Source organism: Astatotilapia calliptera, chromosome 2 (genome assembly GCF_964374335.1).
Source record: "Astatotilapia calliptera chromosome 2, fAstCal68.1, whole genome shotgun sequence".
Taxonomy (NCBI): Eukaryota; Metazoa; Chordata; class Actinopteri; order Cichliformes; family Cichlidae; genus Astatotilapia; species Astatotilapia calliptera.
The window spans coordinates 22,655,397-22,681,999 of NC_137423.1; the positions used below are offsets into that span (position 1 = coordinate 22,655,397).

The 26,603-nt window shown below is 43.0% G+C and overlaps 4 protein-coding genes across 7 annotated transcripts; 3 read left to right on the forward strand and 1 right to left on the reverse strand.

The window, feature by feature from the left end:
- The first annotated feature begins 343 nt into the window (after positions 1 to 343).
- lpar4 (lysophosphatidic acid receptor 4) lies at positions 344 to 6,022 on the forward strand. 3 transcript variants are annotated; one of them, XM_026187913.2, is made up of 3 exons: positions 344 to 618; positions 4,114 to 4,860; positions 4,971 to 6,022. In XM_026187913.2, exons 2-3 carry the CDS (start codon positions 4,285 to 4,287, stop codon positions 5,457 to 5,459), a joined length of 1,065 nt encoding a protein of 354 aa, XP_026043698.1. In that variant the 5' UTR covers positions 344 to 618; positions 4,114 to 4,284; the 3' UTR covers positions 5,460 to 6,022. The 3 variants fall into 3 exon arrangements, with proteins under 3 accessions (XP_026043698.1, XP_026043707.1, XP_026043714.1); XM_026187922.2 differs by having other exon boundaries at positions 359 to 614; XM_026187929.2 differs by having other exon boundaries at positions 360 to 589.
- Positions 6,023 to 8,008: 1,986 nt separating this feature from the next.
- On the forward strand, positions 8,009 to 13,053 carry p2ry10 (P2Y receptor family member 10). 2 transcript variants are annotated; one of them, XM_026187963.2, is made up of 5 exons: positions 8,009 to 8,508; positions 8,871 to 8,974; positions 11,128 to 11,367; positions 11,446 to 11,626; positions 11,908 to 13,053. In XM_026187963.2, exons 3-5 carry the CDS (start codon positions 11,219 to 11,221, stop codon positions 12,754 to 12,756), a joined length of 1,179 nt encoding a protein of 392 aa, XP_026043748.2. In that variant the 5' UTR covers positions 8,009 to 8,508; positions 8,871 to 8,974; positions 11,128 to 11,218; the 3' UTR covers positions 12,757 to 13,053. The 2 variants fall into 2 exon arrangements, with proteins under 2 accessions (XP_026043748.2, XP_026043755.2); XM_026187970.2 differs by lacking the exon at positions 8,871 to 8,974 and having other exon boundaries at positions 8,381 to 8,508.
- Positions 13,054 to 13,655: 602 nt separating this feature from the next.
- On the forward strand, positions 13,656 to 19,148 carry gpr174 (G protein-coupled receptor 174). The gene is made up of 4 exons (XM_026187978.2): positions 13,656 to 13,929; positions 14,187 to 14,364; positions 17,135 to 17,584; positions 18,163 to 19,148. The coding sequence occupies exons 3-4, from the start codon at positions 17,285 to 17,287 to the stop codon at positions 18,961 to 18,963; spliced, it is 1,101 nt and encodes a 366-aa protein (XP_026043763.1). The 5' UTR covers positions 13,656 to 13,929; positions 14,187 to 14,364; positions 17,135 to 17,284; the 3' UTR covers positions 18,964 to 19,148.
- Positions 19,149 to 19,346: 198 nt separating this feature from the next.
- Positions 19,347 to 25,967, reverse strand: LOC113033856 (integral membrane protein 2A). Its single transcript, XM_026188014.2, has 6 exons — positions 25,745 to 25,967; positions 25,281 to 25,418; positions 23,021 to 23,200; positions 22,812 to 22,922; positions 21,959 to 22,103; positions 19,347 to 20,588 (listed from the first exon to the last, which is right to left on the reverse strand). Exons 1-6 carry the CDS (start codon positions 25,814 to 25,816, stop codon positions 20,494 to 20,496), a joined length of 741 nt encoding a protein of 246 aa, XP_026043799.1. The 5' UTR covers positions 25,817 to 25,967; the 3' UTR covers positions 19,347 to 20,493.
- Between the last annotated feature and the right edge of the window lie 636 nt (positions 25,968 to 26,603).

Here is a 26,603-nt window from a genome sequence, read left to right on the forward strand (position 1 = left end):
GAGCAAATTAAAAGGAAGCTGTACTGAAGAATATAGATGATCATACCAAATATTGACTTGAACAATGAAGTTATACAAACTTTTTGTTAGTGCACTTCTGTTTATACCCGCACATCCTCCAATAAAATCTCTCCATCTTTATCTCATCCAAGCAAAATAAAAAAGAAAGACTTTTGTGATGGATCACTCTTGTGTGGCCCTCTCTCCTTGTCCTCTCCTTCTTCACAAATCTCTATTCACTCTCTCCCTCCTCCCCTCCTCTCCTTCTCACTGACCGAGGTACTATTGTCTCGTTTCCTGTCACCGTGCGGGCGGCTCTCCGCACGCGCACAGCAGGCGTGGCGGGTTGTGATGCGGTCACATTTGTAGCGGACGGACGGAGCGAGTCGTCAGGATTTGCGGCTCGCTTAAAAACCAGTGGTTTGCGCTGGTGGGTTACAGTTTAACTCGCGAGAGACTCTAAGGAAAGTAGTTTGCAGTCGGAGCAGCAGCAAAACCTTTAAGTTGGGAAATAAAAGAAGGTCTGGAGGGTTTTTTCGCCCCCTTTGACAGCTGCGCCGCTGCACCGACAAACATCAGTGACCGGGAGGTGAGCTGTCACCGTCCATTCAGCTGTCAGTAAGTTTGCTCTGCTTTGTCTTTAAGCTGCAATAGTTCCCTTTATAGCTGATGATAACCGATGATTTTGTCTCTAATGGAGAAAAAAACAAAACACCTTTTTATCGGGTTCTGGTTGTTTGAAGCTTCTGAAACCAGCAACATGTCTAACAGCTTTAACAAAGAAAACCTAAGCTGTGGATGGAGTGATGCAGCTGATAGAAATACCATTAGCATCTGTCTGTAATGCTCATTACTACAGATTTTTTGCAGTATGGATAGTATGAGTAGATTTTTGTGTATTTGTTGTGCATGTAACAGCCTCGTTAAATTACACTACGTCCAGCACCATATTTGTTCTTTTAGTTTTCTTTATTTTTAAAACATTTGATTAATAATTTTGTGTATATATTATCATAAAATAGTTAAATAATAAACAGGTCCAATACATTTTCTCAGGTCTCAATCAATACTCGAATTGGGATCATAGAAGAAGAAAACTAGCAAATGTTCACATTTATTAATAATAATAAAAAAGTTCTAATATTGACTTTTTTTTGACTGTTTCTGCTTTGATCTAAGTAACACCCAGAGGACTTCATGTACTGTTGTGAAGTAGTCAAGATGTCCGTTTATTACACCGCGCTGTGCGTCTCCTCGTCCTCCACCTTCAGCCCTGTGTGCTTTCATTCTTTCTAGCATGTGAGAGAAAGGAACAGCTGGATATGTGCTGAGCTCTGAACTCGATCTGTTGGTATCAGCGAGTCTCCAGAGGCCTGTTTCTGTCGCTGCTACGGGGGGAGACCCCGTAACCGTGCAGCTGTCCACGACCTGTGCGAGAAATCACAGACTCCAGGCTGAGAACCCTCAGCTGGACCACTGGCAATCCACAACATGCTCAAACCTTGGAAGTTCTCCTGACTTTTAAACAAGCTGTTCAGCTGCCAGATTCCCGGTTCTATAGGCTCTGCTGCATTTAAAGGCAACAACAGCTGACGGTGAATCAGGGACGCTGTCAGGGGTCCTGGGCCTGAGCCACGGCACACAGAAAAGCATAGTGTTAGTGTGTTTGTGTGGGAGAGAGAGAGGGAGGACTGGCACATTTAAAGTGTTTGCCTGTTTGTGCGTTCACATGTGGAGCCTTGTGCATATGTAAGCGTGCGTCTGGTGCAGACGGGTACAGTAGGGGTATTGTAAAGGCTGATGGAGGCACAGGACAGTGCTGATGGACTAGTGTACGCTTTACTCCATCGAACTTGAAAATCCATATTTGATATGTTCGTCTTTATTTATCAACACAGCCTGAACTCTCATCACTTTGTACGTGCGTTGGAGAGTCTGTTGAGAGCACCTCACTGCTTGTTTAGTGTAATTGCATAACCCAGATTTAGCTCTTGTCGGGTTATTTAACTGGGTGGGAAAGCATGGGTACATTTCCATGGAAGACCAAAAAAAGAAAGTTAGAATTAGAGTTTTAGGTGAAGCTTGAAAAATGATGGATGCAGGAATCGCTTTAAAATGCCAAATTTTCTGTTTTTAATTGGACACAAAGTGTGATGACATCACAGAGGTTTGCTTTTAACTGACTTTAGAAACCTTAGAAACCAACATCATACAGCTGCACTGCTTATGAAACTTAAAATAATGTGTTAACGTGAACTGAATCACTCAGCAGTTAAAGGTTTGTAGTTCTGCTCGGTGACGTCACCTCTTTCTCAGTGTAAAGCGTTGTTTAGTTTGCCACATTTGTAATACTTTGTAAGGAAAGTTACTCTTATTTTGTGTAGCAATTTCATGCCCATGTTCTTTTACATGGAAATGCTTCTTTCCTCTAACTTACTTCCACTCGAACACTGTGATTCACTGGAAATCATTACCCCAATCCAAATAATGAATTTGTTGTGGATGTGGCAGAGATAAGATAGTTACCACTCTCCAACACATTTCCATCTGCCTACTTCCTGTTCTGACCTCACACATTCAGATTTAGCATCGAGTAAACAACTTGGGAACACATTGTCTGGAACAATATCAGATCAGTGTAATTGTTAATGTTTGACAAAACTATTGTATTTCACCCCACAGCAGTGCTCTGTGATGGTGGGAGCCGCTCTCAGCTGCTCTTTCCACCACGCTGGGTTATTTACTTCTTCCAGCTGGAGTTCAGCCATACATTCATTTTACGTTGCACTCTTTGACTCTGGTTCATGGACATAAATGGAATTTAAAGGAAATATGTAGATATCCCACTACAGTACATATTCCGGTCTCTAGCTATGTTATCTCACACAGTCCTGAAAGCAGCTAGAATGGTGAAATAGTTATATATTCAGTAATTTTGTTCACTTCCTCTGATTAGACACTGCTGTGAAAGGCCAATATCTGTTCAGATAGAAGCAGTTTCACAGCATACTGACATAATGTGTCTGCACCCTCAGTTTTTGTTTTATCTTATCTTTGATATGAAAGATTACTGGGATTACATACAAGACTTCATGAAAAGTAGCGTGGTTATTCATTCAATATTCTCTCTTTTTATGGGCGTAAAGTTTCCCAGTCTGTATATGTGCACTTTTAAATGGTATATCCCAATTTTGTAACTGTTATAGCAAATAATTACATATAAATCCCGTGAATTAATTGAATTGACCCATTATTAGCGTTACATTTATGAGAGAAATTGATACTCGGATGCTAATCGATACTGAAACTTACCATCCGATTGACACTATTGACACTACGCTAACCGTGCCGTGTTCACCTCTTCCTGTGGAAACAACTCCGCACAGCACTGCAGCAGGGAGGCAGAGGCTGAACTTGTGACCTGCAGTTGACATTAACAGCACTGGAGAAGAATTTCTGCAGAGGTTCCACTTCAGCAGCATTGATGTCTTTATGTTATCAGCTAGCCAATAGTGTGAATTTAACAAGACGTCACAGTTATTTGTGTCTAAAAGGTTATTTTCCTCCTAAACGGACTGAAGCAGAGAAAAGTCGACCAGCAACTAGAGAGAAACATTCACAACCTACCTTACTAACTCTACTCGATCAGCTACAAATGTAGTAGTGCCAGATAACAATATATAATAATCATGCAGTTCAAGATTCAAGTTTACTATTTTCGTTTTGGCATATTTCACGGATAAGTGCCTTTCAGAATTAAAATATAAAATGTGATACCTGATCACGAGCGACTCCATGATTCCCGATCCTGTCACATACAAACATGACCAAATCTTAGGACTGTATCAATACGTACATATAGATGGTTTTGGATGGATAATCCATGTAGTTTTGTTTGTATCTTGTTTCTTTTAAATACTTGGCTCTATCTGGTAGTTTCTTCAGAATTGTACACTTGAGATTCAGTTGTAGAAACACGGAGTAATACATTTCAACCAGCCATATTCCTAAAATGAAATCTGCATCATGTTCAGTTGTACCACATTTTCTGGAGAACTAGAGTGGTTTTGTAATGAGGAAGTGACTAAGTGCTTTTTCCTTCTATCTCCACAGGAGGACTGACGATGACTCCGAGGGGGCTTGACTGGTGGATCCCCTGCTGACATCTTTGATCCCCAGATTTCCGCTCTAAAACACCCCCGTTTCCCGACAGCTTTTGAGCTGTTGTGCACCCTTTTATTATATATTTTTTGGAGCCCCCCCCTCTGCGGCTGAGCTCTCAACATGGCTAGCCTGGTGATCAACGAGACCGGAATGGTGGACTGTGGGATTGACGACTCCTTCAAGTACAACTTGTACTCTGCGGTTTACAGCGTGGTCTTTGTGTCGGGCCTGATAACCAACTGTGCCGCACTCTTTGTGTTCTGTTTCCGGATGAAGATGCAGAACGAGACCACGATGTTTATGACCAACTTAGCATTATCTGATTTAGTGTTTGTTTTCACGTTGCCGTTCAAGGTCTTCTACAACGTGAACCGCAACTGGCCTTTTGGAGATGGACTGTGTAAGGTTTCGGGAACAGCCTTCATCACTAACATCTATGGCAGCATGCTCTTCCTCACCTGCATCAGCGTGGACCGCTTCCTGGCGATAGTCTATCCGTTCCGTTCACGCGGCATCCGGACGCGGAGGAACGCGGCACTGATGTGCGCCGCCGTGTGGCTCACCATCGTGGGAGGAGGCATTTCGGTGACCTTCTTCTCTACCATCAACAGCCGACACAAAGCCACCACATGCTTCGAGGGCTTTTCCAAGAACACCTGGAAGACCTACCTGTCTAAAATCACAATTTTTATCGAGGTGAATCGAGACGCACAACATACAGATGACTTTGTTTTTTTATTACAATAACCAAGACGTAGAATTAAGGTGTAATTTTCATAATGTTTTTATTATTATTATTTTTCCAGATTGTTGGTTTCCTCCTCCCGCTCTTGGCCAATTTAATATGCTCCTCGCTGGTTCTGCGGACGCTGCGTCGCCCCGTGACTGCTGGTCACGGCTGTGACAGTAAGAAACGCGTCCTGCGGATGATCCTTGTCCATCTTGGCATCTTCATCATCTGCTTCGTCCCGTACAACTCTATCCTCTTCCTGTATGCCCTGGTGCGAACCCAGGCCCTGGCTAACTGCACTGTGGAGCGCTTTGTCCGAACACTTTACCCCATCACTCTATGTCTGGCCAGTCTCAACTGCTGCCTGGATCCTGTGGTGTACTACTTCACCTCGGAGAGCTTCCAGAAGAGCCTGACCAAGGGAGGCAAAGGGTCTGGTTCTCGACCTGAGAGCATGCCCCGCAGTGACACGGAGACTAAGGACACAGCGACCGCTGTCCCAAGCGACACCCACACTCTGACCAGCAACGGAAAAGAGACAAAGATCACTGAAATTCAATTGTGACTCAAGAAAGAAGGAGAAGAAGGACAGGGTGGATTTGACTGCAACTCCTGAATTTAACAAATATAACAATCACTTGTTTGGTCCTGAAAATGGAAAACACATAACTCACCAGATTAGTTAAGTCCTGAGGTAAGTCCTGAGGCATGGCCTGGGCTTTATGGATTAACCCGGCACCAGGGATCAGAGGAATGTATCTGTGGTTTTTATGAGCGATCGCTACAGGGACCAGAGATCCAACTACACTGGGACTATTGCAATAATCCAGAGACTCAAAGTGGGTCTATAAGAGATTCTGACATGTCATTGATCAAACATAAGACATGCACACTTCCACTGGACTCTGAAGAAGATGATGTCCATCCACATGCTGTTTAGTACTTGTGTAACACAACAGTTCCTTAAGTATTATTGTTATAAAGCTCAAGCTTTCACAGTGCATTATATCACTGTGGTGTGTTACTAGTAATGCTACTGTGTAACACAGCATTGTGTTGACCTGCTGAGTCAAATGTATCTCATCATGTTGAAGACTGAGGCCAGTAAATGTCTGTTTTTGAATTGCATTCATTATTTCTTTGCTCCGGTCTTGTGATTGTCCTCACAGTCAAACCTGCTCTGAGCTGCTCTTTGTCAGCGAGCCTGTACATTTGAACTTGTGCGGGAGTTTTTCTACTCCAGCTTCTTGGTTTTTCACCAAGCAGCCAGTGTGAGCTTGTCCTCAGCGCAGAGGGCAGCTCTGATTTAGTTGAGGACCTCGGCCTGTGTGCTGTGTCACAGGCCAAATGCTTATTATGACTGGAGCAATGGTCCATTGTTTGCCTCTGAATGAGGTCTCTCTGTCTTAATCCGGCCTTAGACTGCAGATCTGCTCAAAGTCTCTTACACACAGCAATGTGCAAACACTCCAAGTACAGATGAACGCCTTTAGCTGTTTACCCAAAATCATGGATTTAAACTGCATGGAGCACAAAACACTTGTGTGTCAGCAGATTTGGATGTTTGAGTGTTGCTGAATTTCCATGTATAAAATGCAGAAACGTGCAGAATTTGTCCAATCTTTATCATAAAGTCCGAAGAGGATGCACAATCCGGTCAGAGCAGCATCTGCAACAGCAAAATAAATCGATTTTGCAGCTGAATCTGTGAAGAAGCTTCTGAATCAAGTTAAACTTTGGTCAAGTTTGGCATCTGAAGATGGAGGAACCACCTGTAGCTTAACTGCTCTACATTAAACTTGATTTATACTTCTGTGGGAAATCTACATAGTAACAGTAAACTCCTTTTATCCCCACACCTCAGCCTTATGTGGTATGCATCAACCTGACGTTTAGTTACATTTCTCTGGATGTACACAGCAGGTTATTTAGAAGATTTCGGCATAAGGTTAAAATGAAGTTTCGGTTGTTGCATAAGTTACAATGTAGATCTGACGCAGAAGTATTCATACACGTGTAGGACACATGAGTTGAGGTCAGCTGTGAGGCAGGAATCAATAACACAAGCAGATGCAGAATTAACAGTGAAATTTCCTGTTATCAACCGAGCTACAAGTTTGGGTTGGATTGCTGGATTGTTTGGAGGGCTTTATTTAATCTTCAAACCTTGGAATTATAAACGGTCCAGAGAGTAAACAACACAGTGTAGAGCAACCAGCTGTGTTGCTGAACTCTACCGTCTTCCAACCCAGCGAGTTTCAGTAGTTCAACAAGTAGTCCCTATGCCACCATGCTTGAAGCACCACCTCGTGTTTGGTCATTAAAGCATAAACTGTAGAGCCGAGGATGACAGCAGGCTCGCAGCTTCTCTCTGTGTACTTACAGCCCCCTGCTGGAGAAGCTCAATAAATTCTCTTGGGGTCATTACACTCAATGTAGGTACAAGTTTAGTTTTTTCTATTCCTTTACTAAGCACTACAACTTTTGCTTTCCATTGCCTTAGTTGGCAATGTAACAGAGTATACCTGCTTCATTGGTATGCACAGTGAGAAATAAGGGTGTGGGGGGGGGGGGGGGGTGCGTCTGGTTGTGTGAATGATGGGAGCATTTAGCAGCAGAACGACAGAGGGGCAGCAGTCTTTGGATTCTCAGATTTGGGGTCAAGGGTAGCAGGAGGAGAGAAGAAAACCAGGAAATAAGAACAGTGGGAGTGTAGAGGTATGCATGAGCTTCACCCCCCGAGTGGTTCATTCCAAGAGTGTTGCGTCACTTTTTTTCCATTTTTTTGAACAGATAACAGTCAGATGTTTACCGTTCGAGCACGTCTGTTAAAGAAACAGTCTGCCCTAAATCTAGAAGAGAAAAATGCACATGGCTCAGTCATTTATGACCAGTGGCTTGTCCTGACATCTAGTGGCAACAAGTTGGAAGAACAGCAATTTTTAATTTGAGACAGACTGACCACAGACCACGTTCCACGTTTGCTGATTATTTTCCTGTTTTGGGCTTTATAGTCACCTGTTTGTCAGCCCTGTAGAAGTCTCAGAGAAGCCATAAAGCAGCTGGGGCAAGCATGGGAAGTGTTATCAAGTTATTTTCTCTGGGTGTGGCCTCATGCTGTGAAAGTAACAGGATGGCGAGTGTATGTCATAAAGCTGAAGCGTGGTTAAACATTTCTACAGCACGTGAAGGCTTTCCTTCTTTTTTTTCTCTAGGCCTCGTGAACGAAAACCATAACCACAAGAACAAAGCCTAAAAGCTACTGCTCATTGTCAGAGGACACACAAATGCAGTTTTTTTATTTAATTTTTCTTTTTAATTTTTAGAGGACTAGGAGCCAGGTAACCTACATTTTGCTGAATAAATACTATGATTTAAAAACGGAAGTACGGAATCTGAACGGGGAAGCAGATGAGTGCAGTTATTTTGGTCACAACGGCTGTCAGTGAACTGAGACAACTTTTACACCGTCAGTGTTGCACTGTAGATGTATTTAAATACAGACTGCAAAGAAGAGAAGCTAAAGAAGAGGGCTGATTTCCTCGGGATCTGCTGCGTCTGCGGACCAGATCACCTTTGAAAACATCTTTTGAAAATCTTCAGAAATTTCTGAGGTAAGAAAAACAAGCATGTGTCTGCATCTGCCTGTGCTCTTTCAGCATAACCTCTTTTCCTGCTGCCATTTGGTTTAACCACATGTGTGTCCAACTCTGCTCGTCTTAGCTCTTACGTGCGTTGCTAAGCACTAGTGACGACGTCGCAAACTGCAGAAAAACACTCAAACGCAATAGGGCAGAGCTTCCCCTTCCCTTCAAAACTGGCAGCTAGTTGAGTCAGAGAACAAGTGACACCAGATCCCGCCACCTCCAGCAAACACTCTCATATCACATCACCATCAGCTTCATGCTGTCTTCACCTGCAGTGCGCTGACAGATTCTTCTTTCGGCATCTGTTGACTCCTTTTTCTGCTGCACAGCGCGAGGACTTTGTAGAAGGTGTGCGCGATGCTCCACGCGGTCGCTCCTGGCTCTGACCTCGACCTTCTGCCTATACGGGTGATTTAGAGGCACAAGAAACGAGGTATTGACACAGTGTTTGTTTGTGTAGACATGTCTGTGAGGGCGTCATGCTGCTGTGCCCTGCGGTCAGTCATGCTTTGAATATTGCTGATGTTAACGGACTGTTATTAGTGCTTTCACTTTGCATTTAATCTTAAATCTGGAAATGTACATGTGTCGCCGTGTGCATACGAAAGCTTTTGTGTCACAAGATATAAAGACTTTGAAATTTCTGATACGCTGAAAAAAAAAAGTTATCGTTATTGTTGTTTTTGTTTCGATGTTGGCTAAAGCGAATCACCAGTTACTGTATCACCAATATTTAATCATATCAACTTGATATTTTATGTTAGCACGTTTAACAGCTATAAGAAACTCTTTACACGTGTTTCATGGTGTGTCATGAAAATGAATTCTCGGTTTCTGTAATTTCCTTAAGCACAACTCCTCAGATAGTATTACACAACTCTTTATCGTACAGGCATCATCAGGGAGCTTTTTTAAACTGAGAGTCTCAGCAGCTGTCAGACAAGTCTAAACAGGCCTGAATCTGGTGAAGCAGTTTAAAAAACGACCACTATTACTGTGTTCCCCTCGTGGGCCTAGTGTAGGAAAGGGTGCGGACTTATAATGATGTTAGAGGAAGGATGATCCTCCCGTGATAAGCAGAGCCAGTCCCCGATCTTTCTTCCGGTCACTTCCTGCTGCCGTCCTAAGCAGTTTTTGATTTATTTTCACTTTAACAGCTTTTTCATGGCGTTCTCATATAAAAACACATAATTTAAACAATTAACCATCACACAAGAATGGGGAGAAAAATCTTAACTGAATCATTTTTTTTTTCATATTAGCTTGGCTGTGATGACCAAAATTACTTCATATAGAAAATTGTTGTAATTTTGCTATATGCCATTAGTGCAAGCCTTTTCTGTGTTTTGCTGGCTGCTGCTTTATGACACCTTGTTTTTATCTGGGTCTGCAGCTTACCAGTCCAATAGACTTTATGGCACTTATCTCCAGAGAGCAGCTACATCTGCTTCAAAATCTGTTTAGAAATTCCCACAAACAAGCCCCAAAGAAGAAAGGTGGGGATATCCTGACTGATCAGTAAGGAACAAATATAGTGAAGGAAGACTGATATTTCTACTTGTAGCAATTTATTTTTAGCTGATCTAAGAGGACACACCTCCCTCTGCCTTTCCATGTGCACACTGAGGTGAAACGAGGAGTAGCACATAGGATAGAGCAGGTGTTGATGTTGCAGCATGAAAGGGATCGCTGAGGTGGGTTGCAAAGTGGCTAACAGATTCAAATAGCATGAAATGAATGCCCCGGTTGATTTTCAAGCAAAAGCCAAACTCTTAAATTTTTTTCCTGTAGTGCTAATGACATCATCGGGATGATGATGTCAGGAGCAACAGCAACGAATGAAAGTGGATGAACTGAATTCATGGAATGCCCCTTTAATGAGTTGTTAACATTCACTTTTAGACTCAATGATTACATCATCTCATCTAAATACACTTGATACTTTTTTACATATAGACGTTTGCAGTCATTCAGTTCTCTCACCCCAACCGGTCACCGCAGATGGCCCCGCCCCTCCCTGAGCCTGGTTCTGTTGGAGGTTTCTTCCTGTTAAAAGGGAGTTTTTCCTTCCCACTGTCACCAATGTGCTTGCTCTAAAGGGGTCATATGATTGTTGGGTTTTTCTCTGTATCTATTATTGTACGATCTACTGTACAATATAAAGCGTCTTGAGGCGACTGCTGTTGTGATTTGGCGCTATATAAATAAAATTGAATTGAATTGGATTTGAATTAAACCAGTATGCAGTTTTTTTGCAGTTGCTCTTGTTTTTTGGAGCATTTCTGTGTTAAACTGGGTTTAAAGCTACAAAGTATGTGTCACACTGCAGGAGGCTTCACACCTGCCAAAGTGAAAATGTAGGTTCACCGTTGACTGTTGCTCTGGCAGCTGCTGATTCCAGTTTTCAAAGCAAACTTTTAGTTTCAACTTTCGCAACAACATAACGGGAAACATGAAGCACTGTTCAGCTTTTTTCTTTCCACGCGCAGGCTACAAGATTTTTATTAAGGGCAAATTATGAAAATAAAGATAAAGCGCAACGTGTATGTGCATCGGATGTTTCACAAGTTCTCCTCTGCCTTTCAGCTGTCAAAGGTACTTCAGCAAAAAAAAATTATGATCAAAGGAAAGGCACGCTTGGTTATATCATCGGTGTCACTGTGAGGGAAAAAGAAATATGGTCACCAATATGATTGAATGCAACTACAATGAAACGGTCTGGAATCAGAAAATGGACGTGATATACACCTACTTCTACCTGATACTCTTCATACCCGGGCTGCTGCTCAACACCACTGCACTCTGGGTCCTCCTCAGATACATCAGGTAACACTCATACAAGTTCACACCTTTAGATTTTCAGGTATGTTTTCACTAACTCTCTCTGTATGTGCCGTTTAACAGCAAGAAGACCAAGGCGGTGATCTTCATGATAAACCTGGCGATCGCAGACCTGGCCCACATCCTCTCTCTGCCCCTCAGGATCTATTATTATTTCACGCACACCTGGCCCTTTGGACGCGGTCTCTGCTTGTTCTGCTTCTACCTGAAATATCTCAACATGTACGCCGCTATAATGTTCCTGGTAAGCAGGCAGTTTAGGGAAAGCAAGCCTTGAATTTCCTGATAATGCTCATCACAGGGAACAAGGATAATCAAATGAGATCTTTCTAGTTTTCATTACATTTAAAATCAGTCAAATGTCAGTACAAAGCACTTTTGTTGTTGTTTTTGTCTTAAAAATTAAACTCCAAAGCAGAAAGTGATTTGAATGAAAGCCTCTGTCTTCCTTCTTGGAACTGCTTTGCTTCCTGTGCCTCAGAATAAATAACAAAGTAGCTTCTTTTCATTTCTCTCTGATTTCAGGTGTGCATCAGCATGCAGAGGTGTCTGTTCCTGCAGAAGCCGTTCACGGCTCGAAGGTGGCGGCGTCGCTATGACCTGCTGATCAGCTTTGTAGTGTGGGTTGTGGTTGGTCTGAGCTGCTCTCCCTTTATCCTGATGCGGAGTAGCAACAACAGTAGCAAAAATGAAGTGGCATTAAACAGCACCCATGCCCAGTTTCCCTTAGGTGTCACCAAACAGAGTTTAGACTCCAACGCCACTTCGGCGGGCTGTTTTAAAGACTTGCCCATGCGCCAACCTCCTCTCTCGTTGACGATCACCATGCTGGTCTTTCTTGAGGCGTGTGGTTTCCTAATCCCTCTAGCATGCATGTCATACAGCACCGTCCGCATCTTCTGGTCACTCAAGGAGAAGCAGATCCAGGATCAGCACAACTCCTTCAACTCCTCAGCACGCAGCCGCCTCCACTCAGTCACCTCCAACTGCCAGGCGGAGAAACCGAATGAAAAGCACACAAATGGCGAGAAGCGGCGTGCTCTGCGGATGGTGGTGGGCTGCTTCATTCTCTTTTTGTTCTGCTTCGCTCCGTACCACCTCAACTTCGCGCTCTACCTGATGGTGAAGCAGAGTATCGTGTCCAGCTGCACCGTCAGAAGGGTGGTGCTCCAGTTTCACCCAGTGTCTCTGTGCATGGCGGGCCTGAGCTGCTGCTTCAACCCCATCCTTTATTACTTTCTTACAGCCGAGTTTAGGATGCACCTCAAAAGGCGCACCTCCTCCTTCTCGTCCTCCATCTCCTCCCCGACCACATCACCGACCCAGTGTCCTTTGCAGAGCAGACTCATGAGCACCTCCTCATACAGGGAGTAGCATTGCTCAGAGGAAAAGTCCATGAAGGATTCTGTTGAACTTTAAAGCCGACTGACACCGGGTCCAAGCTGGATATGATCAGCTGACATGTTGCAGCTGTCTGAACACAAACAACCCAAAAGACATTGACCTGAGTTGTGTGAAGCCCGCCTCCTCTAAAGCAAGCAGAAAACACCCTCCAACATGCAGTATCGTAAACGCTGCCCAATGTTTCAGTTTGTGTGTATAAAACTTGATATAAGCTATGTAATAAAAGCTGTATGTGAAATGCACTCCCATTAAAAGCTTTAAGTCTCATCTCTGGCTCTGATGTTTGTTTCTTCACTGCGAGTTGGACTTTTTTTCTTTCAGGTAAAATGTGAAAACAGGTGCCAGCTCATTTTTGCTTCACTTCCTCTCAGAATGCAAAGTGGTGAAGGCAGTTGGCAGCAGTTACAGCAGCTCTGAAACCAGTAACTGTCAGGCGCCCCCCCACCCACCCATCTGTACAGGCCAAGCCTGAGCCAACTCTGAGTCTACATCAGCCCCCAGACGCACAAATGCAGCCCACCTAAGGAAATCTACCAAGAATGAATCATCCACCAAAATGCACCTGCCTCTTGTTTCTCTGTTCTCACACGCATCAAAGTGTAGCGTTTGCTTTCTGACAGTGTCACATTGTAACTTGTGAAAGTTTGCGTCGTGGCTTTGGTGTAAATATTTATTTTTGATTGATTTTTTTTGATGTCCTGTCAATAAAACAAAAAAAGTGCGTGTTGACGTGTTGACTTTGTCCACAAGGAAATGGCAACTAAGAGTGTAATAGCAGAAGTGTCAAAAGAAAATTCTTGTAAACCACACCCCTACGCTCACAGGAAGCCCTCTGTGTGTGTGTCTGTGTGTGTGTGTGTGTGCGCGCTAAAATCCCCAGAACAGCAGACACACAGACGGGCGACACACATGCAACGAGTGATAGATAAGAAATCAAAACAGGAAAGAGTACGAGTGAAGACAAAAGTTAATGGATATGAAAGATAGATAGAGAGGTAGAATGAAAGAGAGAGGCAGAGAGAGAGAAAGAGGCGGGACACTGAAATTAAAGAGTGTTAGAGGAGGAGAAAGGAGGATGGAGTTTTTCATCTGACGCCTCGGTCTTATCAGCTTTTCGTTTCTCCAGCATCTTTAAAGACAGAGGTGAGAGGTTGATTATTAATTGCTAATAATGTTCAGAAGTGTTCGGAGAAAGTAGCGAGTGTGTGGGGGTTTGTGTGTGGATGCTTTCTATGTGGAGTCATGGCTCATGGGGGACCTTGTCTGTTTCTCCAGTGTGTGGAATGCCTGTTATGTTGAAGTGCGTGTGTGTGTGTGAGGGCCAGTATTGGGGTGTCTGGTCTTTATGTGTCAGTGGACTTCCTGGAGATCACGGCATATTTTCTTGTGTATCTGAACAGGGCACACACACGTGGAGGGACCCCGATGCTCACCGGCAGCGTTTTTGGTTCTGAAACACGAGGTCAGATCTTCAGAAAGCTGCTTACATGCCAGCAGCCCACAGACGGAGGTGAATCACAGCAGATGAGATTATGTGTTTCCACTGGCAAGACCTGATGAAAACTACTGAGTCCTAAGGTAGGGGAGCAGCACTTGCCTTTTCTTTTTAGCTTTATCTTTTTAAAAACAGCTCACTTCTCTCGGTTAGATGGAAATTTCAGCTTGATCTCGACGCTCGTTACCGTAAACATGTTACTTTCACAACAGATGGTCTCGGTTTGACTCCTGTACATACATGTTAAAGCCTCTACTGCGAGAAGGAAACGAGAGCTTGTCACAGATTGGCCTTTTGCACATCATACAAATCAACACACAGCCTTGGAAGGAAGCACATGGTACGTGCATAAGTGAGAGTAATAAGTGGAGAATCCTTTTCAAACAGTAACACACAGGTCAGCGGTCACTGAGTTAAAAGGCAGTCCGAGGGCTGACGGTCTACTGGGGCCTCGGCCTGAGCATAAAAGGCAGTCAGGGAGCTGAGAAGCAGTCCAAGCTTAGCATACCCCCCCTTTTTACAAATAAAATTCCACTGTTTGTTTGTGTATGATTGTGAGGAGTTAAGTTCAGGCCCAAATACTACTTTATACATTTACACTGGTACATCCCAGGCAGGGATCGCTGTTTACACTCCGCTACATTTACTTACACACTGCTAAAGGTACAAGTTACTAAACAGGTCATTATCAAAAGACTGCTGCCTAAACTTCTTTGGCTTGTAACCGCTTACAAAAACAAGGAGTACAAACTAACAAAAAAAAGTGTAAATGTCTTAGATAAATAGCTTTAACATTGAAGAAAGTAAAAATATATTCCCAAATAAAGGTTTTTTGTTTTTTTCTAAAAAGGTCCACCCTATTAATCATTTTACTCCAACGCAGAATTTATCTCGTGACTCTTTAGGGGAGGGCAGACACACGGGTGAGAAGGCAATACTCAAACCGTGTCATCTTTTTACTGTTGCAGCTGAAACAGCAGTGCAATGCTAGCAGCCAAATGTATGCATTCAAATGTAGTCAAATGTGCCACTATATTTAGTCATTTCCCTGTAAAGAAATGTGGCGTTCTTTTAGTTAAGCAACAGGAACGCGAATATCGTGTATAAAAACCTGCTGAGGGAGCCCATAAAGAGAACTAGGAGCAGTTAGTTAACCACTGTTTGTCTTGTGTTTGGCAAGTGCCATTTCCCCCTCACGCACGAAAATAGCTACACAATTTTTGCTGCGTGTTTTGAGTATAGTAGGTGTAAAAAACAAAACAAAAAATGCTTTTCTGAACAGTTTACGTGGCAGTAAGTTTCTTGTCAAATATGAACAATATTTTACTGGCTGATTTGCATTTTCACATCGATAAAATGGTTCATAAATGATCCTGAGATGTCCTGAAACTGGTTAAAGTAGGTCTAATATGCTTTGCTAACATTCTGCCATACATATATAGTGTTCTCATAGTGCTAAACAAGGCCAAAGTTCCAAATAATGACATCAGAGTATGCATTACTAATCCCTGTGAGTCAAAGTTCAGGCTTCAGAATACTCTAAACACAGTTTCTGTTCTTTTTTTCACTGCTTTTTGCTCTGGATGATGTCACTTAAAAATATCCCAATGCGGTTAGCACAGCAGCTCCACCCACCAGCTATTCAAACCTTTTGGTTGCAAGGAGCAGCCAATCAGAAGAAAGCTAGCTTAAAGAGAGGGGGAAGGGAGGAAGACAGTGTATGATTTAAGGGTCCACATGATAAACATTGTCCCTTTTAAACTGATAGAGGATTAATGTACTAATGGAGGCCAGAAATAAACACATGGAGATGTTTATTTGAGCATAGCAGGTGTCTGGGTACTAGGTATGTGGAAGATCACAACACCACATCGTTCCTGGGTTTGCTAGGGTCTAATAAGTCTCATTAGAAATAAGATAACAAGAAACAAAAGCTGATCAAAAAGAGGATGACAACAGTAAGTAAAAAAACATAATTTTAAACTGGTTTATACGCACTAAAGTTTATAGCTGTGGGTGTGTGCACCTATAGGCTGTTCAGTCCCTAACATTACTATTTCCATTTGAACCGAAAGCATTTGAAGATAATCTAAGTTGAAGGTCATCTAAAAGCTTTAAAATTTCATCTCTGTTACTTTCATTTTCTGCTCTGTGTGTGTGTCACAAAGAAGGAGGGAAAAAAAGAAGCGCGTTACAGGCGTCACCTACATCGAAAAACCACCCGCGGTGCTGCTCCTCATCTCAAAGTGCTCTTTAGTGACAGGTTTTTCCTTGAGCTGGGCTGTTAACCAGTTGCCTGGTCTGCCTGCGCTAACCACGCTAGTTTCACTTTGATGCCTTGCGCCGTAGTTATTTCACACAGACTCAGTGCAGGCACCATAATGCTCGGCAGTGAAGCAGCACGTGGGGGATTTTACCGACTTCTCTGCGGGTTTGCACGCTTGCTGTAAAGGGCACTGCAAAAACACAGCTATCAAGGATCATTGATTAATTACGTTATTCATAAAAACACATGGGAGATTATAGCTGGCAGGTGCTGCCGCCGAGCACAATGTCATCTGTGTCTCATCTAAAAAGGTTCCTTCTCCAATTCTGATGGCTATCTATGCAACATGCAAAACAGTAACTTTAATATCCCTAGGCTGCACTAGGCGAAAGATAAAGCAGTTAAAACTCAACTGCGTCGCTGTCAAGAGCTGATTTGTACTACAGTGTGTGAGAAAACAGGCAGAGACAGAACCTCTTGGTGTGAGGTGACAGCACAGAAACCTGTAGTTGTTTTTCTTCCTCTTTCTGGTAACGCTTTCCACCTCCGACTACACTAACTTAACTTACTTTTCTTTCCTCTACCAGACCACCAGACTCTTTGGGGATCGCAGAGAAGCCTGGAGGACACATCAGCGCTGGACAAAAACTTAAAACAAAAGACACTCTTCCTCTGTCTGACATGCCGCAGAGAGTACCAGCTGCACGGGCTGCAGCATGATGTAACCAGCGGCATGGATGCTCAAACCAACCCGTCACCGGACTACAAGCAGCTCTGCTGATACAAGCTTCCTGCTGGTTTGCAAGGCAGCTCATCTTAACACTGACATGAATGTCAGTTCTCCTAATATGAACTGCTCCAATACCAGTGAGATAATAGACTACCAGCACCATTTGTATGCCGTGGTGTACAGTGTGATCTTAGCACCGGGCCTGCTGGGTAACGTGCTGGCGCTGTGGGTGTTCAGGGCCTACATCAGAGAGACCAAGAAGGCCGTGGTGTTCATGATGAACCTGGCTGTGGCCGACCTACTGCAGGTAAAAAATCCTCTTCAGTCGTATTTCGCACTTACTTTCTAGTTTAAACCATTACTGTGAAATCACATGATGTGGTTGTGTGGTTAAGTGACCACATAGCCGTCCTCAGGGGTCAAGCTTTAATCAGGGAAGAAGTTTGCATGCAAGAAGTACTTGTTACACTACTCGTGCCTCTAATAGTTACATTTAGTGTTGTAATGCTGATCCTACAATACGGTTTTAAAACTGCAATAAAGCAAATTAGTGTAATGACCTCTTTAGTTTTTGTTCTGCTTTCATGTACTAAATTAGGAAGTCAAAAAAACAAAATGACTCTTAGATGTTGGCAGAGTTGTGGGAGAATTCCAACCACAAGAAAAAACTTCCATTATAGAACACAACAACTACAGAAGTTCATCTCTTTATTCCAATGAACTGCCTAACGGGGAGGATTTTATTTTAAAAATCTATTTAGAAATGTTTCTGTTTACTAGATAACCAAGCGAGCTCCTTACCATCATCGCCAAAGAGCAAATATGTACATCAGCGTTTGCCTGCTGTTCTCTGCCTTCAATTTTGTCACTCTGGCCTCTCCTCAGGTGCTCTCTCTGCCTCTGCGGATCTACTACTACCTGAATAACTCCTGGCCCTTTGGGTATTTCTTCTGCATGTTCTGCTTCTATCTCAAGTACGTCAACATGTATGCCTCCATCTACTTCCTGGTTTTCGTCAGCATACGTCGCTGTGAGCTCATCATGCGTCCGCTGTTGTACAACTCGGGTCGACAAAAAGGAGACGTGTTAATATGTGGGATCATCTGGCTGATCATCTGTACCGTCTGCCTCGGATTCCCTCTGCTCAGACACGATCCTTCCTTGCCCGAAAGGAACGACACAAATAAGTGTTTCACGGAGCTGCCTCTGCGGAAGGATATCGGTCCTTTGGCAATGTGGGCCCTCTTGATTTTACTAGAGCTGTTCGGCTTCTTCGTCCCTCTCGTTTTGGTGCTAGGCTGCACGTGCATGACTATTTGGAGCCTTCGGGAAAATACAGCAAATGCTATTTCTGACAGAGGGGAGAAAAAGAGAGCGCTGAGGATGATACTAAGCTGTGCTGTAGTCTTCTTAGTGTGCTTTGTACCTTACCACGCCACGATGCCTCTCGACCTTATGGTCAAAGCTAAGAAAGTTACCAGCTGTGACTTTCAGAAACTGGTTCTTCGAAGTCACCCAGTCACACTCTGCCTGGCCAGCCTGAACTGCAGCCTGGACCCTATCATGTACTATTTCACTACTGATGAATTCTGGAGGCGACTGAGCAAGCCAGAGATACCGGAGAGCATACATCTCAGCCGGCGTCTGTCCTGTATAACCGGAGAACAGGACGAAGAGGAGGACTAAACTTCTGGTGGCGACAGCCTCCCCGCAACCACTAACTGAGACTGAAGACTATGCAAACTTCAACTTCCTGCAAACTATGGAAATAACATTTATGCTGAAACGGGAATGTGAAAATATGGAAGTAGAGTTTTAAAATGTTATTTTTTTAAACCTATTTATTTCTCAATAAATGTTTTTTTCCCCTTCCCCCTCTCAATTTGCATTTCCTCGATGAAGGGCGAGTAGTGTCAGCAAGTGAAAGAGAGGAAAACCCCGAAATGCAGCGACAGTTTTCCTCCAGATCCAGTGTTTTGATAACCCGATGTCCTTCGCAGGATGATAAAAGGGTTAGTGTTGGTGCCGCTTTCACCGCCATTATAATAACAAAGCCACTGCGACGTTCAGTAGGTAAACAAATGCAACTTTATTCAAACAACAAAGTGGAGTTCAGTTCAGTAGTTGCACACAACATTGGGCGTTTCCCCCCCTAATATCTTCTAGTATTCAATTAAAAAGCAGAGACAGAAACCCCATCTTTACAAACACACTTCCTGTTGATTGTCTCTGTGTGCAGGCATCAAGTAGGAAATTACTAAAAAATGACTTAAAATGTGCTCGACAGACTTCAGAAATCAAGGACGACTGTTTTCCATTTAAGCACACGATGTGTGTAAAGATCACAGGGAGCCATCTCGTGTTATAACACTACGGATACATAATAGTCAAATTAGATAACCGACTGTTTTCAAGTCAAATTAAGTGAAATTTCCCTTTAGCTTATTCATCGTTAGCTCATCACTCTGGTTAAGGATCACGCATGAAGCTTGAAACACAAACACAAAAACTGGTCATATATTGTAAGGGTGCTGGACTGTTTCCCATCAGGTATGAGACCATCAGAAACACTAAAGTTATCACACAGCAGCACTGTGGGGGATATCTACAAACAGTGGTGACTTGAGAGCGTTGCGTTACCATCCATGGACAAGCATGTTACACGTATACTGTACCAGACATCTCCATGCTGACTTGTGCTATATCACGCTGTAACAGAATACAAATACCTGGTCGAACCTGCACCGTGCACCCGGGTCAGAGCGGCGACAGGAGGTTGACGCAACACACGCCTAATATGATCTCACTAGAATATTCAGTAGGATGACTAATAGCTCTGCTCTGGATGAGGCGGATGTGTCGTTATATAGTAACATCAATAAGATCTGTCTGCAGGAAACTACAGCAACAAAACAGAAAGCAACGTAATAAATGAAACTTGTATATCTAACTTTAGCTTACTGACTTAAAGTAATAACCAGTACAAGACTAGCTAATGAATACTTACGCACTTGTGACCTATCACGGGTTCGAGGGAGTACATCAGAGGAGAAGGGGGCTAGGCTCTAATGCTGCAACTTAAATTCACTCAACACTAGATTAAAAGCAGGGGAGGCAAAAACTGGAAAGAGTTTTGTACAGAAGTAACTTTCTGCTGTTCCCTTCACCGCCCACTCCCACCTACCCTCTCTCGCTCTCTATGACCTATATTCATGCTTAAGCCTTGCAGATGCGGGTCTCAGTCACAAACTTGTTCTCAAAGTGATGGATGGTGAAACATTCGTCCGCAGAGCGCTTCTGGATGCCTCCACCTGACAAACAAAAAGACAAATAAGCAGCAGTGCTAAGTATTCATCTCAATATTCAGCCGTGGGCGTTTGACACATTTCAAACACAACTACATTTAGGAAGATGTGTCAAGCATGGTTGGTGCCTGTTTACACTCGTCCTCTTATTCGGTTTCTAACCAAAGTGTGTTTGACACTGTATAATTTCTGCATCTACTTGATAAGTCAGCAGTTTCTGTTTGAGCCATAGTGATTAGTGACTCCAAAATCAATATTAATGTGTACCTAGTAAATAAAAAGTTATCAATGTCAGCAGCTAACTTCATCCTTGATAAGAACTATACAGGGATACATGTTTATATAACTCAACCATCAGAAATGTATGAAGGCCTAAAGTTGTAACTGCATTATGTGACAGCTTGCTTCCTTTATGTTGTGGTCAGCGTATTTTGTTTGAAAGCTGTTTCTGTTAGCCAAAAGATAAAATCATAATAAATTACACTAACACTCTGCTAAACAAGCTAGCTCATACAGTTTTATACATAACCAGTGTGAAATACAGTACAGTAATTTTTATGGTCTGGCTATTTTTTTAGCTAGCGATAATGTTAGCTGATTACTTTACAACACTACTACATCAATATTACTGAAAAGCTTAACTCATGACTACAAATCTATAGTCCTGAAACTAAAGAGCACAGTCATGTCGGTGGGGTCTGTCTTTTAAATACTAGCACTAATTTTCATCGTGTGGCTTACTATTAGCTACCGCTAATGTTAGTTTATGACTAAGCAGCACCACGGTATTACCAAAAAGCTTAACTCATGACTACAAACCTGTAGTCCTGAAACTAAGGAGCACAGTCATGTTGGGGGCATCCGTCTTTTAAATACAAGACCTAATTTTGACTGTGTGGTTATTTATTACCATTAGCTACCGCTAATGTTAGCTTATGACTTAACAGCTCTACACATAGCTATGAATGCAAATGATCCTGAAACTGTAAGACAAAGTCCAGTTTCAGATATATTTTATATACAGACATTGATTTTGACGTTCTGGTTATTTATGAAAGAGCTAATGTCAGCCAAGTAGCTTCCTTTCTAAAATACGAGACAAGTACAGGATGGAAAAGTTGCAAACTCAAACTTTTTAGTTTGCACTTGCTGAGTAAAGCAAAAAAATCTTGCATAACAGCAGTGATGTCGTAATTAAAGATTAAATAATATAATTAAGTAATATAAAGATTAAAGAGGATTATATATTACAGCTTAATACAGTTAAAGACATGCATGTTATATACACAAGTTCCTCTGGTCTGCACCCTATTTCCGAGGGGTTGCCACAGAGCTGCACGTTAATCAGAGGTTTTACATTTCCATCACATCTATACCTGGCAGGCTGGCACGGCGCTGCATTCTGTACGTTTCTTTTCCATCACAAAGACGGCGGATATAAAAGCCCAGAGGTTTGACATCATCAATGCGCTCCGTCACCACCAGGTCCTCGTGCACCAGGTAGCTGCGGTAAGAGTCAGACTGGAACAAAGACCAGAGCATGAGACTGTCAGGGCACCTTTTTAAATTAAAAAAATACTTTTGATCTTCCACCAGATAAAACAGATCAGTGAAAACTGAATAAATTTTTTTTTAAAAAGGTGATGAAACATAGATTTGTGAAACAACTCTACACCAAGTGTTGAAATTTCCTGATTTCCTCACTAAGCAAACTAAACTCCGCCAAGCTTTTTCCACCTTCACATGCTAAAACTACCCAACACTACATCAATGATTTTTAAAAAGTCCCTATTTGAATATGGAGACTTTTTGAATACAAGTATGCAGTATAAATGCAGCGTACTTCTAGTTTACTGCATGAATAAAGGAAGAAGGGGACAAGCCTGTGGATGGAAGTCGCTCATTTATCATCTTTAGTTTCCTGTCAAGAACCTACGTTTCACTTAAGATGATATTATTGCATAGTCTCTGCCAGTGAATAATAGAAAACTGAATTACAGGAACTTTACAGTTTAGCCAATATTTAAAACCTACCTTCATATGTACAAATTAAAGATATTACAGATTTGAGAAGGATTAAAGAGCAGACAGTTTGTGGAATGACAACACATCCCTGAATTTCTTATGTGTGCATGAGCTTTAACAAGACTTATGTGTTCGGTTTGTCCGTCATCCAAGTCTGGACTTTCATCTGTGTCTTCAGGTGCTGCTAGGAGGGACCGTACTCACCATCAGCTGTGAGAACAGGTCAATGAGGTCCTGAGGGGGGAGAACTACTGAGGTGTTCAGGGGAATCACAAAGCAGGTCCTCAGAGTCAGGTCCAGATAGGCCGTCAGCTTCTGCTCACACACACACATGAAATCATCGGGAAAGAATTTAGAGCAGCAGAAATCATCCACCGAGCTGCGCCAAGTGTGACAGAGTCCACAATCCTCACCCTGTTGAAGTCGTGCAGGATGTAAGCGGGGTCTCCGGGCCTGAAGCGGGGAGGAGGGACGCTGATGACGGCGATGTTGTCAGAGATCTCCACCTCCTCCTCCACTCGCGGCAAGTAGTAAGGCTGGCTCTCTGCTCCGGACGACACGTCTCTGAACTCCATCGCGCCATGATACATCCTCTGATGAAGAATGCATCTCATTTAGTCTTAAGAACATGTAAAGTGAGGTGGGGGCACTGGAACCTTTGCTTATGTACATTTTACAAAAAAAAGAAAGAAAACGCACCGTAATAGAGTTATTTTATTTTCAACCAGCAGTGCAGCTGGGATTTGCCTCTACAACCACAGACGCATCATCTGGTATTACTGTGAATCTGCAATATCAGCTGTGAATCTGTGTGTTCTGTTCCTGTCTAAAGTTCACGTTTCACACACTGCACCAACTACTGAAAAACAATCACGCAGCTGTCGAGGAAGCTCAGGCTGCCAGGGGGAGCCAAAGCACGCATGTTCTGCTTGGTTCCAGCACAGTTACATCACGGCATATAGCAGGACTACGTTTACACAAACAAGCCTACAGTTTTTCCATGACTATTGATCATAGTTTCTTTTAATATCAGGTTTTAAGCTTATGTTTACACACTCACTCTCCACATGGCACTGATAATAAAGATTTCCAGTAACATTTTTGGCATATGTGAGGCATTTATTTTCTTGCAAATCAAATTGTGATAATTATGCTGATAATTATGGCACACTGGCTCTGGCTGAGATGTCAGAAGCCCCGCCCACCCAGTGCTCTTACCTTTTGTTTGCAAAGAGCATCCAATCAAAAGAATCATACTTTCAAACAGAATGAAATGAACAGAGGGGGCTGTTGTAAAGGCTCACCTTTCAGCACATTCACTTCACCAGATGCACCTTGTTTCTTTTCCTCACCTTTGATTGGGTGTGGTGCTTGGCCTTAATTGCACTCACCTGTCACTCGTTATATAAGGACTGCACTCACCTACCCCTCACTCTTTCTTCACTCCCACATGGGGCGGCAGCTGAGAGAGAGCAGTCCATGTGTGTCTTTCTTTCCTTCCTTCTTTGCCTTATTGATTTGGAGAATAAAAGGAAAACCCTGAGAATAATTAGATGACTGCTTATTCTTATTCTAACCGGATGAGCCCATGATGCTGATTGCAGTCCATGTGTGTCTTTCTTTCCTTTACCCGTTATACAATATACAATAAAACAACAAAACCTGCACATGATTGATGACTGCTTATTTTCATTCTAATCGGATGAGCCCATGATGACGACTACTGAAACCCTGAACCTTCCTTCCTCCAAAACAGGGGGCAGCACCTATTATTGATATGGATTCTTTTTGCAAGGGTTTCTCCACTTTAGTCCAAGATTCACTTCAATGCTGTGCAAATCCACAAACTGGACCATTGAGTTTTGCTGCATTGTTATCTTTTTCTGTGTATCATGTGTCACTACAGTTTCAAAGCTTAGAAGTGAGGAAACAGCTGAGATCAAAAGCACGACAAAATTCAGAGCAACAGATTCCTGTGATGAAATCTCAATTTTATCAGAATTTCTCAAGCAACATACTGACAGTTACAGTTTCACACACTGCTCTCCCCCCCACCTCGCTTTGCTTCATTTGCATGGGTGTGGGGTTGCCTCATCTCATTGACTCTAAGACCCTCCTGCTGGCAACACAACAACTGGGGGAAAAAAGGTGAAGTCTGCACTTTCTCTAAACATGAAAAGGAGTGAACAATAGCACTCTGTTTTCTAACGGTACAAACCAGTGTTAATAATTCTTCATCACTTCTAGACAGTGACAGTTTATGAGAGGAAGAAAACATATCTGATAACGTCAGTGGATAACCAAATTAATTCATACAGCTGCTTAATTTCCCAGAGGCAGTCTGCAAAGTCTGCCCCACAGAGATATATATATATATATATATATATATATATATATATATATATATATATATATATATATATATATATATATATATATATATATATATATATATATATATATATATATATATATATATATATATATATACACACACACATACATATACAGGTACTTACTTTGAGAGGACTTTAGATTTTAAATGCTTTTTTTAAAATCAAATATTCTGATTTCATAAGACCCCCTCCCACTCTTTGCAACCCCTTTTTAAAAGATGGTAACATGTGTAAGAGAATATTCACGAAGAATGAGCTGCAGCGCACGCGCACACACCTTTGGGGTGAAATATCGGTAGAGACAGGCCCCCCCTACGATGAGCCCACTGAGGATGAAGGCGATGCCTAACAAGGTGAGCAGGCAGCGACCTGTGGAGCCCTCGGCGCCCACTGGAGCAGAGGCCACTTCAGGGTCCTACACACACACACACGCACACATCATATTAGCATGACATTCACATTCAGCTTTGATTAAACAATCCCTTAATCCCACCCCATCTTTGTCCTCCGCACAAAAACAGCTGTGCAGGAGATGGGCGGTCCCATCGTGTCCTGCTCTATGCGCTATGCAAAAATCACCGCGTGTCAAATCACACTTAGCACAACAATGCGCGACAACCCTGTGAATGCTCACATGGATGAAGTCCACACGCTTTGCTGGCCGATCCGGCACAGCAGGCCTGCTACCAGGCTAAAGTCGGACACCGGGCTCAGGCGCAGCGCTGTGCCCCGTTAGCTCACCTTAACAGCGGCTGGCACCTCTTTGCCCAGCGCCTTCTGCGCCAGAGCCGAGTTAAAGGCGATCTTCACCATGCTGGAAGAACAGACGTCAGCTTGGGTTTTTCTTGTGCAAACAAAAATAACAGGGGAGGGGGACTTGCGGCGCTAGACTGCAGGTTCCGTTTATTCTCCGCAGCTCAGCTGTGTGACGCACTTTCCAGCCTCGGCTTTATCTAGCGTTTCCGGTGGCTGCAGGGGGGCGGAATAAAAAAAAACAAACAAACAACAGGCTGGAGAATATGCTTCAGTCTGAGAATACGCAGGCAGCCATGACCTACCTTAGTTTAACTACAGGTAGCGGTTTAACATTTACCACTTTCATAATTTATTTATTAGCAGTTTCTCTCCACAGCCTTTATTTGTTTCTTGGTGTGTTTGTGTAGTTTTGGTGCCATCCAGTGGCCGCAGGTGGAACCTAAACAATTCCCCATGCAAGATCTTCCATTCATTCATCAGATTGAACCTGACACCCAAAGACACAACTGTTTACACTTTCAGTCAGCTACATTGCCTACATTCACTTCTTGCATGACAAACGACTCGATCTCGCGACCAACTGCACTGTAATGCAATGAAAAATAATATCTGAGTGTATAATGCAGCTCATTCATCTCTGCGAATGTTCCACTCTGCAAACACATTCCCTCCTGCATGCTGGGAACTACCTGCCAGCGTGTCTGCCCACTCGCATTAGCACACACAGTACACAGCTTTTACTGCGCTGCGTGCAAAACACGGGCCGCTGCCAAGGCCGTACAGTATGTCTGACACATATCCTCAGTCCGGCGGTGGTCCCTCTGCTTCCTCTCTCTCAGTTAGG